The sequence below is a fragment of the Notamacropus eugenii genome, chromosome 2, assembly GCF_028372415.1.
Source record: "Notamacropus eugenii isolate mMacEug1 chromosome 2, mMacEug1.pri_v2, whole genome shotgun sequence".
NCBI classification, from domain to species: Eukaryota; Metazoa; Chordata; class Mammalia; order Diprotodontia; family Macropodidae; genus Notamacropus; species Notamacropus eugenii.
In genome coordinates this window covers 217,809,660-217,825,377 of record NC_092873.1, presented here as the reverse complement: position 1 = coordinate 217,825,377, position 15,718 = coordinate 217,809,660, and the positions used below count along the sequence as shown (strand labels likewise).

The 15,718-nt window shown below is 35.8% G+C and overlaps 1 protein-coding gene across 1 annotated transcript; it reads right to left on the bottom strand.

The window, feature by feature from the left end:
- Positions 1–11,589: 11,589 nt before the first annotated feature.
- On the bottom strand, positions 11,590–12,887 carry LOC140523803 (trace amine-associated receptor 6-like). Its single transcript, XM_072638452.1, has one exon. It carries the CDS (start codon positions 12,641–12,643, stop codon positions 11,600–11,602), a length of 1,044 nt encoding a protein of 347 aa, XP_072494553.1. The 5' UTR covers positions 12,644–12,887; the 3' UTR covers positions 11,590–11,599.
- Between the last annotated feature and the right edge of the window lie 2,831 nt (positions 12,888–15,718).

Genomic DNA, 15,718 nt, shown 5'->3' with positions numbered 1-15,718 from the left:
AGTGACATGCAAGCAAAGCATGAAAAACAAGTAAACACTCTGCTAAAGGAGACCCAAAAAAATGCTGAAGAAAATAACACCTTGAAAAATAGGCTAACTCAATTGCCAAAAGAGGTTCAAAAAGCCAATGAGGAGAAGAATGCTTTCAAAAGCAGAATTAGCCACATGGAAAAGGAGATTCAAAAGCTCACTGAAGAAAATAGTTCTTTCAAAATTAGAATGGAACAGATGGAGGCTAATGACTTTAGGAGAAACCAAGAAATCACAAAACAAAACCAAAAGAATGAAAAAATGGAAAACAATGTGAAATATCTCATTGGAAAAACAACTGACCTGGAGAATAGATCCAGGAGAGACAATTTAAAAATTATGGGACTACCTGAAAGCCATGATCAAAAAAAGAGCCTAGACATCATCTTTCATGAAATTATCAAGGAGAACTGCCCTGAGATTCTAGAACCAGAGGGCAAAATAAGTATTCATGGAATCCACAGATCACTGCCTGAAAGAGATCCAAAAAGAGAAACTCCTAGGAACATTGTGGCCAAATTCCAGAATTCCCAGGTCAAGGAGAAAATATTGCAAGCAGCTAGAAAGAAACAATTCAAGTATTGTGGAAATACAATCAGGATAACACAAGATCTAGCAGCTTCCACATTAAGGGATCGAGGGTGTGGAATAGAATATTCCAGAAGTCAAAGGAACTAGGACTAAAACCAAGAATCACCTACCCAGCAAAACTGAGTATAATACTTCAGGGGAAAAATTGGTCTTTCAATGAAATAGAGGACTTTCAAGCATTCTTGATGAAAAGACCAGAGCTGAAAAGAAAATTTGACTTTCAAACACAAGAATGAAGAGAAGCATGGAAAAGTAAATAGCAAAGAGAAGTCATAAGGGACTTACTAAAGTTGAACTGTTTACATTCCTACATGGAAAGACAATATTTGTAACTCTTGAAACTATTCAGTATCTGGGTACTGGGTGGGATTACACACACACACATGCACATGCACACGTACACACACATAGAGACAGAGTGCACAGAGTGAACTGAAGAGGAGGGGATCATATCTTAAAAAAAAAAATGAAATCAAGCAGTGAGAGAGAAATATATTGGGAGGAGAAAGGGAGAAATGGAATGGGGCAAATTATCTCTCATAAAAGAGGCAGGCAAAAGACTTTTTAGGGGAGGGAAAAAGAGGGAGGTGAGAGAAAAACATGAAGTTTACTCTCATCACATTCCACTAAAGGAAGGAATAAAATGCACACTCATTTTGGTATGAAAACTTATCTTCAATACAGGAAAGGGGGGGATAAGGGGATAAGCAGGGTGGGGGGGATGATGGAAGGGAGAGCATGGGGAGGAGGGAGCAATTTGAGGTCAACACTCATGGGGAGGGACAGGATCAAAAGAGAGAACAGAAGTAATGGAGGACAGGATAGGATGGAGGGAAATGTAATTAGTTCTTACACAACACTACTATTATGGAAGTCATTTGCAAAACTACACAGATTTGGCCTATATTGAATTGCTTGCCTTCCAAAGGGAAGGGGTGGGGAGGGAAGGAGGGCAGATTGGCAGACAGGGGCAATTAGAACGCTCAGTGTTTTGGGGTGGGGGGAGGGGACAAAAGGGGAGAAAATTTGGAACCCAAAATTTTGTGAAAATGAATGTTAAAAGTTACATAAAAATAAAAAATAAAAAAATAATATAAAAAATTTAGACTCCAGAGGGGTGAATTCTCTTGCAACTTTTCCTGGCTTACTGGGATCTGGGGTTTCTGTCACTGGCAATTTAGGAGGCTGTTGCTGTATAGGCGGAAGATGAGCCTTGGATAAAGGACCTGCTAGTTTCTCCTTTCTGGAAGAGTATAGAATGATGGCTTTGTGGGAGCCAAGGGTTCCAGGGGTGCTGAGGCTTCCTCTGACCAGGAATCCACCTCTTCTCTCCCTTCCTCCTTCTCTGCATCCACCTCTACCTGAGTGTTTCTGCCCTTTAAAAGTATCTGACCCATTGTTAACCTTACGTTTGCTATTTACCTGTCAGTATTGATTTCTTATGAACAGAATCTGCCTTTTGATTCTGTTAACACAGTAAATTCTCCCCGTAAGCCTGTAAGTGCTGAGATTTTACCGTGCCTGCGTGAACCTCGGACAAAGTGAAATGCCCCCACAGGGGTTCTTCGAGGCTTCTCCTTACCTTAGTTGCTTTGTCACAACTCGGAATTCCTTTCCAAGGGGGCCACTATCACCAAAAGACTCTTTCCTGGATCAGGTCCCTGTTGAGGCGCCACCCTAAAGATGATAAAGTCTACCAAGTGGTCCTATTTGCCAACAACAGTATAATGACTATACAAAGACCAGAAATATTCAGGGTTCATAAATGAGATTTATAGTTATGCAGAAATATTTCAGTGTAACAATCTAAAAAGTAAATAAAGAATGCCTATTGACCAGTTTATTTTATGTGGGTGAACAGACAAAAGATTGGACTGGTTCATGTATGTGTGTATATGCACACGTGTGCTTTGGGTAATCACTGTGGATAGATAAAGAATTGATCCTATGATTAAATATGAATAGGATGTACAAGATTGCCTTTGTGAAATTATTTGGCATTTCTAATGATATTAAGTCTCACCATGAAACAAAGACTAATCTCTTTTATATAAATAAGTTTCTGATGATGAAATAACCATGTGCCAGGCACTGAACTAGGTTCTGAGGATAAACAGGCTAAAAACGAAAATATTCATTAGTCTCAAGGAGCTTACATTCTATTTGAGAAAACAACATGTTCACATATGAGTATTAAAAATGCATACAAAATAAAAACAATGCAATTTTGAGAAAAGAGGCAGTCAGAAAAATGCTAATTGTAGTGTCAGAGAACCTACATTCAAATCTCTGTTATTCAGAACTTTTGTGAGTCTGGGCAAATTGCTCAATATCTATGCCTTGATTTCTTCATTTGTTAAAAAAGGGGGGGGGCTTGAAATAAGTGACCTCTGAGGTCATTTTTGGCACTAGTTTTAAAATCCTTTGAACAATTTGGGGGATAATGATAGCCCCCTCTCTGTAAGATGTCACTGAAAATAAGCTTTGAAAGATGTTAGAGATTCTAAGAGGCAGAGGTGATAAGGAAACACATCCCAGTACTGGGGGACAGTCTAAACAAAGGCATTGTGTGGATGGAATTTTGTGGGTGAGAAAAAACAAGGACAGCTTGGCTGATGTTAGAGAACACGAAAGGAAGTAATATATAGTACGCCTACAAAGGTTGACTGAAACCAATATGTAAAGAACTTTCATTACCAAATGGAGGAATTTGTATTTTACCCCAGAGATCATAGGAAATAAATGAAGTTTGTTGAGAAGCAAAATGATGTAGTTCTTTAGGAATGTCACCTTGGCAGTCAGTCTTCAGCAACTTCGTCGAGGATGAATTTGAAACAGAAGAAGCTTGAGGAAGGGAGCCCAATTTGAGGGCTGTTGCAATAATCCAGGTTATTGGTGAAGCAGATTGACATATGAGTAGGGTAAGATGGATGAAGGGGTGGATACAAGACATGTTCGATAGTAGAACCAACTAGACTTGCCAGTGGATTAGATTTGTAAAGTGAAGACTTAGAGATGACTTCAGTATAGCAAACCTGTCTGATAGAACTGGACAGAAAAAGGTAAGTTCAGAAGAAGGGTGGTTTTGGGAGCAAAGATAAAGAATTTTGTTTCAGATATGTTGAATTTGACATATTTGTTTCTTAAGTTTTATCTATATGTCAAGCACTATGCTAAGTTCTAGGAATATAAATATTAAATTAGGAAAGTTTCCACTCTTGAAGAGTTCTCCATATAAAGGAGAGTTCAGTTACACAGAGGATGGAGAGGCTTGTACTTCTTAGGATTCATCATCAGGGAGGATGGCAAGGTCTAGAAGTTCTTAGGGTGCACTGTAAGGAAGGGGTTGACTTTCTCATCACTGGAGAAGTAGGATACCCAATGCTCCAATTCCACCCCCACTTCAGATTTCTGAGGAACAATTGTATTTCTGACTGTGGTTCTAGTGGTCCTCCCAAGAAGTGGGGTAAGGAAATAAAAAGGGCACCCAGAGAACAAACATAAATCAAGCATGAGTCCTTCCATCATACAACCCTCAAAGGAGTTCTGTTTGTCAATAATAGTAAAAGATAATTCTGCATTTATTACTTAAAAATGTCTCAGTCAGTACCATGAATTCATCACTTATTTGTCAAAACATGAGTAGCATGCTTCATCATTAGTCCTTTGGAATTTGTTCATTGTGTTGTTCACTTTCCAAGTCTTTCTGAGTTTCCTTTACAATGTTGTCATTATGTAAATTATTCTTCTGGTTCTATTCACTTCATTCTGCATCAGTTCATACAAGTCTTCAAAGGCTTCTCTATAACTATTCCCTTCATCACTTCTTATAGTATATCACTGATATTTCATCACACTAATATACCATAATTTGTTCATCCACTCTTCCAGGTGATGGGTGACCCATTAATTTCAAGTTCTTTGACATGACAAAAAGAGCTACTATAAATATTTTATACATATAATTGTTTTCCACTTTCTTTGATCTCTTTGGGGGTAAAAAATAGTAGTGGTATTGGTAGATTAAAGGGTACACACAGTTTCATAAATTTAGGGCCATAGTTCCAAATTTATTTGCAGCATGGCTGTACCAGTCATACCTCCATCAAAAGTACATTAATGTTCTTAATTTCTCATAGACTTTGCAAGATCTGTCATTTTCCTTCTTTTTAAATTTTGTCAGTCTGATGGAACCTCAAGAGTTACTTTAATTTCCATTTCTTCAATCATTAGTGACCAGGATATTTTTTTAATTAAGCCATTGATAGCTTGAATATTTTCTTTAAGAACTATCTGTTCATATTCTTTGACTATCAACATTTGGGTAATGACTCATTCCTATAAATTTGAATCAATTCCATATTGTGGAAATGAAAATCTTACTAGAAGACTTGCTACAAAATTTCCCCTCTGTTATTAGTTTTCCTAATAATTTTAGTTGCATTTAAACTAATTTTATGTAATCCCAGTTTTCTATTTGTTTTCTATATTCCTTTATATTGTTTGCTAAAGGATTCTTCTCTCATGCATTGATCTGAAATATAATTTCTTCTAATTTGTTTATGTCAAAGTCATGTATTCATTTGTTCCTTGTTACGTGTGTTGAAATGTTGGTCTACAACTAGTTTCTCTTAAACTGTTTTCCAGTTTTTCCATTAGTTTTTCTCTAATACTGAGTTTTTACCCCAGTAACTGAGATTTTTAGTTTTATTAAATACTAGGCTATTGTGATTTTACTATTCTGTGTTGTATACCTAATTTGTTTACATTTATTAATAACATTTTCTTTGTTTTAACTCACCATAGTTTATGTATCAAAATTGTAACTGTATCTTAGAATGAATTTATTAGGATTCCTTATCATATTTGTTTAAGCAGTGCATGTGACATTGGAAGTAATTGCTTTTTGAATGTTTAATTGAATTCATTTGTAAATCCTTCTGATTCTGTTTCTTCGGGGTACCCATTTGTAACTTGATCAATCTCTTTTTCTGAGGTTTGGTTATTTAAGTTCTCTATTTCTTGTTCTGTTAATCTGGAATTTTATAGTTTTGTAAATATTTATACCCTTAAAGAAGGTGAGTGATTTTATTGACATACTATAAGGCAAATATTTTAAAATAATTTTTCTTTATTTTTTATTCTTCATTTTGATACTGATAATTGGCTTTGTGTCACATAAATTTTGCTGTCTTTGCTTTCATTATCTTTACTGAACGTATTTGTTGTTTCTCTGTTTTTTCTTTGACCCATCAATTTTTTAGGATTAAGTTATTTAATCTTCAATTAATTTCATTCATGTACTTAGTGGCTTTTAATTGAACGTAAATTTTATTGTGTTATGGTAAATAAAGACTATGTTTTGGAGATGTAAAAAAATTGGAACATGAATGCATTGTTGGTAGAGTTGTGAACTGATCCAACCATCCAGGAGTGCAATTTGGAACTGTGCCCATAGGGCTATAAACTGTGCCTACCCTTTGATGCAGCAATACCATTTCTAGGTCTGTATCTCAAAGAGATCATAAAAGGAGAAATGACCCACATAAAACGTGAAGGACCCACAGGTGCAAAAATATTTATATCAGGTTTTTGGGGTTTTTTTTGTGGTGGCTAAGAACTGGAAATTGAGGGGACATTCATCATTTGGGGAATGACTGAACAAGTTGTAGCATATGAACATAATGGAATACTGCTGTGCTGTAGGAAATGATGAGCAGGTGGATTTCAGAAAAACCTGAAAAGACTTATATGTACTAACACTGAGTGAAGTCAGCAGAACCTGGAGAACATTGCCCATAGTAACAGTGACATTGTGTGATGACCAATTTTGATACATTTAGCTTTTCTCCACAATACAGTAATCTAAGAAAATTTCAAAAGACTCAAGCTATCCATATCCAGAGAAAGAATTACGGAGTCTGAATGCAGATTGAAGCATACTTTTTCTCCTTTTTTTCTTTGTAATGATTTTTTCCCTTTTGTTCCAATTATTCCTTTACAACAGGACTAATAGGGAAATATGTTTAATATGATTGTCCATGTATACACTATATTAGATTGCCTGATATCTTGAGGAGGGGGAGGGGGAAGAGGAAAGGAGAAAAAAGATTGGAACTCAAAATCTTATAAAAGTGACTGTTGAAAACTATTTTTACATGTAATTGGAAAAAGTTTTAAAAAATAAACTGTGAACAGTCCATCAAAAAATATGTTTAATTTTTCTGCATTTATTTGTGAAGTTTATGCCCTGATCCAAGGTGAATTTTTGTAAATATCATGAATAGCTGAGAAATACCTATACTCCTTTCTATTCCTATACAATAATAACCAGAGATACACCATCTCTTACTTTGCTAAAATATTCTTCAGATCTTTAAATTCTTTCTGGTTGGTTTTTATTTTTTTGGTTACATTAGTCTAGGTCTGAAAGGGGTACATAATAGTTTTATTGTCCATCTGTCCCTGTAACTCATTCAGCATTTCTTTTAAATATTTAGGTGATATTCAATCTATTAAGTATTATTATTAATTTATTGTTTTTGGTACCTTTCAGCATAATGAAGTTTCTCTATTAAAGCTCTTTTAATCAAGCCTATTTTTTATTGTTGTCTTATATAAGATCATGCCTACTCCTACCTTTTTTAGTTCATCTGAATCATAATAGATTTTGCTCCCACACTTTAATTTTAACAGTGTGTGAATGTTTATATTTCAACTGTGTTTCTTATAAACAACATATTGTGGATTCTGCTTTCTAATTCATTCTGTTATCCTCTTCTGTTTTATGGTGAGTTCATCCCATTCCCATTTTGTGATCATTAATTACATATTTCTTTCCATCCTATATTATTACATTTTTTTCTAGCTTTACTTCCTGCATCTTCTTTACAAAGAAGTAGGTGAGAATTGGAAAATATACTTAGCACTAGTGTCTGTGCTAAATTAAATCTGTTTCTATTCCTTTGTCCCCTTTTCCTTTCCATTAGCAGTAAACACATTCTTACCCTTTCTCTCCTTTCAAACATCTTTTCACAATGATTACATTTGCTTTGCTTATGATTCATTTCTTCCTGAATATACCTTCCCTCTACTGCCCAGTTCCCTTCTCCCTGTTCATTCAATTCCCAGTGGAGTGAAATGCATTTCTATACTTAACACTGTATTAGTGTATATTCTACCCTACTTTGATTATTTGAAATGAAAGTAAGGTTCCAGTGATGCCTAGAGGGGAAAAAAAAGGATAGATGAGACTAGTTAGCGTCCCCAAGCAAGGTGATTACATAAGAAGCTGTCATCGGAGGGTGTAAGCCTCAGCCTCTGTCTCAAAGAGCATGTGTCCAAAGAAAGAATTAATTGTGGAGAAGAGTCATTCATTATTGTTATAGGAGACATCTTCTTACAGGCCACTCTACCTTCATTGACAACCCTCCAGTGTTAAATCAAGAAGCATTTATTAAGCACCAACTATGTGTCAGATAATGTTATTGGGACTGGGGAATATGAAGAAAACAAAACAAAACAAAATTAGAGCTTGCTGCTAAATGGTGTGTTCTTTGTTTGCAAATTACACCATATAGAAAAGAATTACGTAAACTACTTCTGCTTTTGGTTCTAAGAACCTCAGAACAATGACAACCAAATGTTCTGGAGCATCTCTACTCTGAATGCCACCAGATAAAGCCAGGGCTTTTTTTTTTTTTCTTCAGAAAGATCATGTGGTTCTAGTTTTAGAGATCATGATTCAGAGTTGGAAGTGACCTTAGAAGTCATTGAGTCCAACCCCTTCATTTTCTCATTTTACTAATGAAGAAAATGAGTCTGGTAAAGGTTAAGTGACTTGCCTAGAGTCATCTGGCTAATAAGTGTAATAGACAGGATTTCAATGCAGGTGTTCCTGAATTTAAACAAGCACTCTACCCACTATGCCCCCTAGTGGGCTAAGATTCAATTTCAAGTTTTATTATCTATGTTCAAAGTGCAACTTCATTTTTTGATTATTCATGTTGAATTTTATTATTTGTTGTAACTTGCAAAAAATCAAGAAACTAAATCCATATGTCAGTCAGATCACTTACCTCAGTAGACACTTCTAAACATTATAAAAGTTTTAGCTACTAAACCTTAGCTACGTCTTTTAGTATCCCCCAGCAGCAAGTGGGGGACATCTGTACTCAAAGCCCCATTTTTCAACCATTAGAAGTCACGATATATGTACCTAAGGAAAGGATATTCTCAGATGAATTTCTGTACCTCAACTCCCATTTTTCCTTCTGGTGAAAACTTAAAGGGCAATATTTTATCTCTGTCCCAACATCCTGTCAGTAGGGAACCTAGTCAAGACTTTACATATAGTTGTTCAGTACTTTCCATGGCCATATTTGCAATGTGACCTCAAACAATATATTCAGTCATGGGAAATAAGTGATCAAGCCAAGGATTTAGTGGGTGTAACCAGTAAACTTGCTGTAACCTCAATGTTTTCATTTAATGTTCAGGTAATGATAAAATTTTGTATCATAATGGGAATTACATCATAATGCCTAGGGGGCAGAGTCCTGCTGTCATTTTGTTAGTAGAGAATACCCTAAGATGGCTCATTTCTTCTTCTTTGATGGACTTTTTCCAATAGCCAAAGACACCTACTAGTTTCTGAAGGAAAATTTCTGTCTTTGCTTCTCTTGTCTCCAATTAGAGTCATCTATTTCTCTCATCGTTTTGGATGCTACTATTTACTGATTGAGAAAAAGATTCACCTTTCTTTGATCTATCATCAAACAATCTGATGAACAGAGAGAGTGCAAATCAAATTCAGGAGTAGGTTCTGTTCTCTTCTCAAACCAGGAAATAGAATCTGTGGGGTTATACATGCTACCATCAGGTTGACCAAGATACCTACTGACTACTATATATATGACATATTCAATGCAACTAACCAAAGCTTTTTATAGGAACATCCATGATGTCACACACACACACACTTATTCCTTGCATTATATTTTTCACAATCAGCAACTACCTGGTGGCAGAGGCTACTGATTCTGACTTGAACCATACCCTATTGATAGCCCAAAGTTGGTTACAAGCAAGGAAATAGTTAAAACTGTAACCTTAGGATATTTTTGAGCCCAGAAACTAGTTGTGAAGAACTTTACATGCCAAAAGAGATTATATTTGATCCTAGATATAAACAGAAACTACTGGAAAATATTGCACAGGGAAGAGCTGTCTACATAATCAGACCTGTTCTTTAAGGGAAATAACATTTGAAGCTATGTCAAGGACAGACTGGAGTAGGCAGTGGTGTAAAGCAAGGAGATCATGGAGGAAATCTATGCAGTAATCTGAGTGAAAATTTGTGAGTCTGAGCTATAGTCAAGTTAGTGTGAATGATGGGGAGACTTTGTGAGAGATGGGGACACCAGTCTGAATTCCTAAGGGGAATACCAACCTATTCAGATTTACACAAACACTGATTTTTCAACCTGTAAAGCAACAACTAAAAAAGGAATTCAGGTAATGTGCAAAGCTTGTGAATTTCCATTTTATGTTTTGCTGAAATCTTCTAAAATTTGCAAGCTTAATTAATCAATACATGTAATTGTAGGAGAACATGATTTTCTTGGTGCAAGTATTCAATAATGCCTTTGCCAGAGAAGGGCCTATAATCTAAAGGATATATACTTAATTAAAAGGTCATAAGACATTTTCTTTTGCAAAGGGGCATTCAATATGCCATATGAGGAGAGGAAATAGTCATGGAGAGGGCTGACTAATAAATTCTTCTTTCCTGTATGATTTTTAGAACTTGGGTATGTAGCCTATGTCCTCTACTCCTAAATATATGGGAGGGACTATTTATTATATATCTGTGTATTACTCCAGTTGTTGAATAGTATTATAATACATATATGGTATTATATACCATAATAATGGTATTATAATTCACATAATACATGTTTTGTACTTGTTGAGTGAAAATACTCAAAGAATCTTCAGACTTGCCAAAGCAAAACCAAGAAAAACTCTTTAATAATTTATAACCACATAAACAACAAAAAACCTCAGTAATCAGTTGCAGTTTAGTTTTATTACATGAAAAGAAAAGACTCTAGAGACATAAAATCAGTCAAGTTATTTTGTGAATGAATTGATGAAAGTGATTATGGGCAGCATCAACAAAGTACAGGATTTTCAGAGTAGGAAAAGTGATATCAGGTAATTCCCAAAACCTGTGTCAGTCAAGTTGGTGAGGTAGGAACTGATATAACAGCTGGAGAGGAGAAATAATGTCAGTAAGACAATCTCTAATAAAAACTATCCCCCACACATCACATGCTGGAACTTAGTCTCACTCAGCACCCAATAAAAATTACTCCAGTCAGGGTGCTGTTTGATTAATGTCACAGGGAAATATTAAATAGTGCTTTTTCCTTTGGCAGTGAGAGAAAGAGAATCAGACTCTTCCCAGAGGCTGCCCACATTTGTGGGCAGTCAGGGACAGCTAGGAATCAGGGAACACATATGAAAATTGAACAAATAAGGAGGCACAGCATGGTGAGAGCTGGGATGTTTCACAGGATCCTGGGAAATTTTGGAGACAGAAAATGAAATAAAGAAGAACAATTCAAGAATGCATATCAGGGAATTAAAAGAATAGTGGAATGAAAGAGTGAGAGAGACCCAATAAGCCAACGTTGTAAAACGTTTAGAGCTGAGGCACTAAAAATAATCTTTTGTGATGTCTGTCAGGAATTTTTTTATAATAAAGTCAGAGAGACATATAACTGCCAAAACACTGAAAAGCATTATGACCTGGCCTAAAGGAAAAAATGACTCTTTTTCACCTCCTCTAAGAAGTTTTGCTAATTTCTTAAATTTAGTTTCGGTTATTTGGCAATTCTAAATTAATAAAAGAATACTTTAGAAAATTATAAATATCAGGAGAAATGCATGATCAGTGTTCATCATACTAACCTTATTCACGTTCAGAAAACAAATTCATGGTTGAAGAGCCATTCTGTAAGACTTTGCCAGTGACAATGAGTTTTATAGCTTTACGAAACCAAGGGTAAAAGAAAGCATAAATCAGGGGATTCACAGCTGAGTTATAATAAGCAAACCAACAGCAAATCTCATAGACATAGGCAGGGGTGATGAAGCCAAGAAATGCATCAATCAATGAGTCAAGTGAGTAGGGTAACCATGAAATCAGAAATGCAATCACTGCAATGCCCAGGGTTTTGGCTGCTTTTCTCTCCCTCTTGGACACTCTGGCTTTGTAACTCTCTGAGGATGAAGATGCCTCTTTGCTACCTGTGTTTTCAATCTTTTTAGCCTGGAATTTAGCTACAAGAAAAATCTTGGAGTAAAGAATAATCATAACTAGACTGGGTATGAAAAATAATAAAAAATCAATTATGATCCAGTTTTGATTCACAGCAATCTGACAGCCTCCCACACAAGTTAGGGCACTTACTAATTCCTCCAGCCCATCATCATTGACACCTGTGTAAAAAACAGACCCACTGTAAGATACAGTGATGGTCCAGGAGACAGCAATGCACAGCCCAGAGACAGAGAGGGTAAACTTGGTTGGATAGACCAGAGGATCTGTAACAGCAATATATCTATCAATAGAGATGAAGCACAGGTGAAAGAGGGAAGTATAACAAAATGCCACATCAAAAGTGGTATGCAGTTTGCAGTAGCTCTCCCCAAAGTACCAGCAGCTCTCCACTGACCTCACCATGCTGAAGGGCATCACAGTGGCTCCCACCAAAAAGTCAGCACAAGCCAAGGAGGCAATGAGAAAGTTGGCTGGAGAGTGCAGCTGCTTGAAGTGAAGGATAGAAGTCATCACCAAGAGGTTTCCCAAGACAGCCAGCACTACCCCAGAGCCAAAGACCAGGTAGAGGATGACCCGGGGTCCCAGGGAGTAGGGAGTCTGAATGCAGGACCCATTGATGTTCTCATAGCAGAGCTGTACAGCTGCAGACTGGGACCCATTGTTACTGCTCATGGTTCTTCTCTCTGAACCTTGCAGTGGTTATATTTCTGACCAAGCAGAGCCTACCATTGAAATCTCCAATGGTTTTGTGAAAAATATTACATTAAGTTGATATCCATACAAGAGATATCAGCTATACCATCAAAACATCATAAATTTTTTCCAGTTTAGTTCCCAATGATCTTTTTAGAGTCAGAAGTCGATATGGCTCTGAGGGTAACATAAGTAACTTAGCAAACAGCAACAAGTAATTAGTTTTGACCTGAATATTTGAGAAACATTCTGGTTTGTCCCTCTGAGAAACTTCCCTAAGTAAGCAGCTAGAAATTGTGATAATACCCACTTCAAGGGGCATCTTTTATTAACATCCCTCCCCCATCGTGTCAGATCCAAGTTGTATCCAACCTCCTGAGCTCTGAGACACCTCACACCCCTGAAAGGCCCTTAGAAGAATTCCCAGTAGTGTACAGTGTGAAGCGTGAGAAGAGATTCCTTTTTCCTCCTCCAGTAACCATTATTTAGCTACTTATTGTGAAAACCAGTGTGTATCACTTGAGGCCAGACACTTCCCAGTTTCCCTACGTCCTAACCCTCAGTGACATCATGGGTATTAATTATAAAGATTGCATCATCTACAATGCTTTAAGCGTACAAAAATGTAATTCCTGAACGTCTCCAAAGACTCTGTTTGCCATCATCAGCCTCTTCATCTGCTCTGTTAACTACAAACAAGTGTAAAACATGGACCTCGAAGGTCACAATTTCAGTAAAAATTCTTAATTTAATATCCCGTACTTTATTGCTGTGAGAGCTTCCTTAACTATCCATACCTTCCTTGTGAAATTCTTGTATGTGTCTCTGAGGCCCAATAATAAGAGAACTAAATGTATTCATATATATTTTAATTTTTATTTTATAGGAAATATATGTCATGCCAACTTCAAAAGGCAATTTGAAAAGATCCATGTAAGAAGAACACAGAATTCTTCAGGAAAGAGACAATGTCATTTTGGTCTGTGTGGATTATAGTAGTACCTACCACCTAGAGCTATCTTGTTTATTTTCTAAAATAAAAAGTATGATTTTATATTCAATACGTAGGCACAGTTTTAGTGTCCCCAAGGCATGTAATTTTAAACATCACTATATATTAGCTCATTTTGAGTATTATCAATACTTAGGTAAAGTAAGAGAAAATAAATAAATTTGAAATCTGAATTTCATAAACAACAAAAAGTTTTACAAAAATCCATGAAGACAGTAAGAGCGTGGTAAAAATATATATATATATATTTTCTTTTAGAAATCCTAACTAAATATTCAAAGTGTTTTAGTGAAGCAAATTTGTGAATGAGTATGGTTAAAGCCACTGAAACTCTTTGTCCTGAAAAATTTAAGATGTTTCAGAGCATTTCATTATGAAATAGTATTGTGAAAACAATTAGTATAAATTGCTACTAACATCAGTGGAGAACAAATCAAAATTGGAAATATGCCTGACTTGTGATTGTGGTGGATGTAAGTATGGAAATTAATGTACTGGCCCAAGCAATCTCATTTATTTATGAATGTAATAAAAATCTTGCTGAGTAAAAATTTTCTTCTTAATGACACTACAAATGAAATTTTCAATGTCTATGGACTTTTAAAAAAGTATAATCTTTCATCATCAAAACTAGTATGCAGCTACAAATGGTGCTGCAGAAATGACAAGGAGAAATAGATTTGTAGATCAATGATTGACTAAGCAGAATTAAATTGCTGCTAATGATGTTTTATCCTATTCACTACGTTACATATGAGGAAATGTTGCACTTAAAAATAATGAAAATGGAACACATGCTTTAAGTTTGTTGAGAAAACGGAATATTGTATCTTGTCAAGGATTGAATCATTAGTAGTTTTCTTTATTTCTCTTAGAAATGGAAAGTTAGCAGGAAGGCTTACTTTATAAAAAAAAGCATCAAAATGCTTTTTTTTTTTTAAATGAGAGTCAACAGAAAAGCTTAGCAATATGAATTGGATTCAAGATTGAGCTTTCATTACAGATATCACTGGCCATTTCCATGAGTTGCATTTAAAACTTTAGGGTCAAAAGAAGGTTATAACATTTATGCATGACTGCATTAAAGCATATATAATAAAACTTGACCTTTGGGAAAGACAATGAAAATTGGTATTTGACCTATTTTCCTACATGTGTAAATTATCAAGAGTCATTTGGTCCTTTCAGTAAGAATGTCTCAAAATATTCAATATTTGAATCCGAAAGGTGATTTGAAGTATTCAAAGTGTATGAAAACAATTTTTTTTGCTCTTTAGCATTACATTTTTTTCTGATGTTTGAAGCAAAAAGAAACTTGTTGAAATCCAGTGTAGCAGTGCTACAAAAAATGCTCTTCAATATTGTCAGTTTTCAGAGGGGTAAATGTTCCAAAAGGAGCATTTTTTTAAATGAACAAGTATTTTCACAAACCAATAATCAACTATATGAAAGGTAACATTTATTAAGACATGTATTTGCTCTCATTTCCAATTCCTAAAGCATGGGGGTCCCCTATACACTGTTATTTCTGCTCTATACCAACCTACATGTGACAGGAGTTTAGGAATGAGAGTGGCATGATAAAAATGATATCTCATCTTTGGGGAAAGATTCCTCCCTATTTCTTGTTTTTTGGCAGTAGTACTAGGGCACCGAGAGGAGACCTGGTGAGTAGCAAATTTTAGTATTGAGACCTAACTTAATAACCTTTGCAAGTAGATATGATACAAAGTAGGTGGCATGAAAAATAACTTGAATGTAGTGGTACAGAAGGCTAGGCAATGGTTGCAGTTCTAGTACTAGGAGTCTGGACCATGATGCAGTAGGGGGATTGGATGCAGAATATTCCATCAGCTAGAATGGGGAAAGAAAAAGTCATCAAGGGCAAAGTCTCGAGGCCCTTGATGACTCCAGATGTTGACCAAGAGCTCCCTAAATGTCATGGTATACAAGTGTGTCAAGGACTCTACTTGTGGAGATATTGTAATAACGGATAATGATACTTGCCACATCTAGAATGCCAAGTTAGAGACTGTAAGGAG

Coding starts and splice junctions, on each gene's coding strand:
- LOC140523803 (XM_072638452.1), bottom strand. CDS start 12,643: ATGAGCAGTAACAATGGGTCCCAGTCTGCAGCTGTACAGCTCTGCTAT.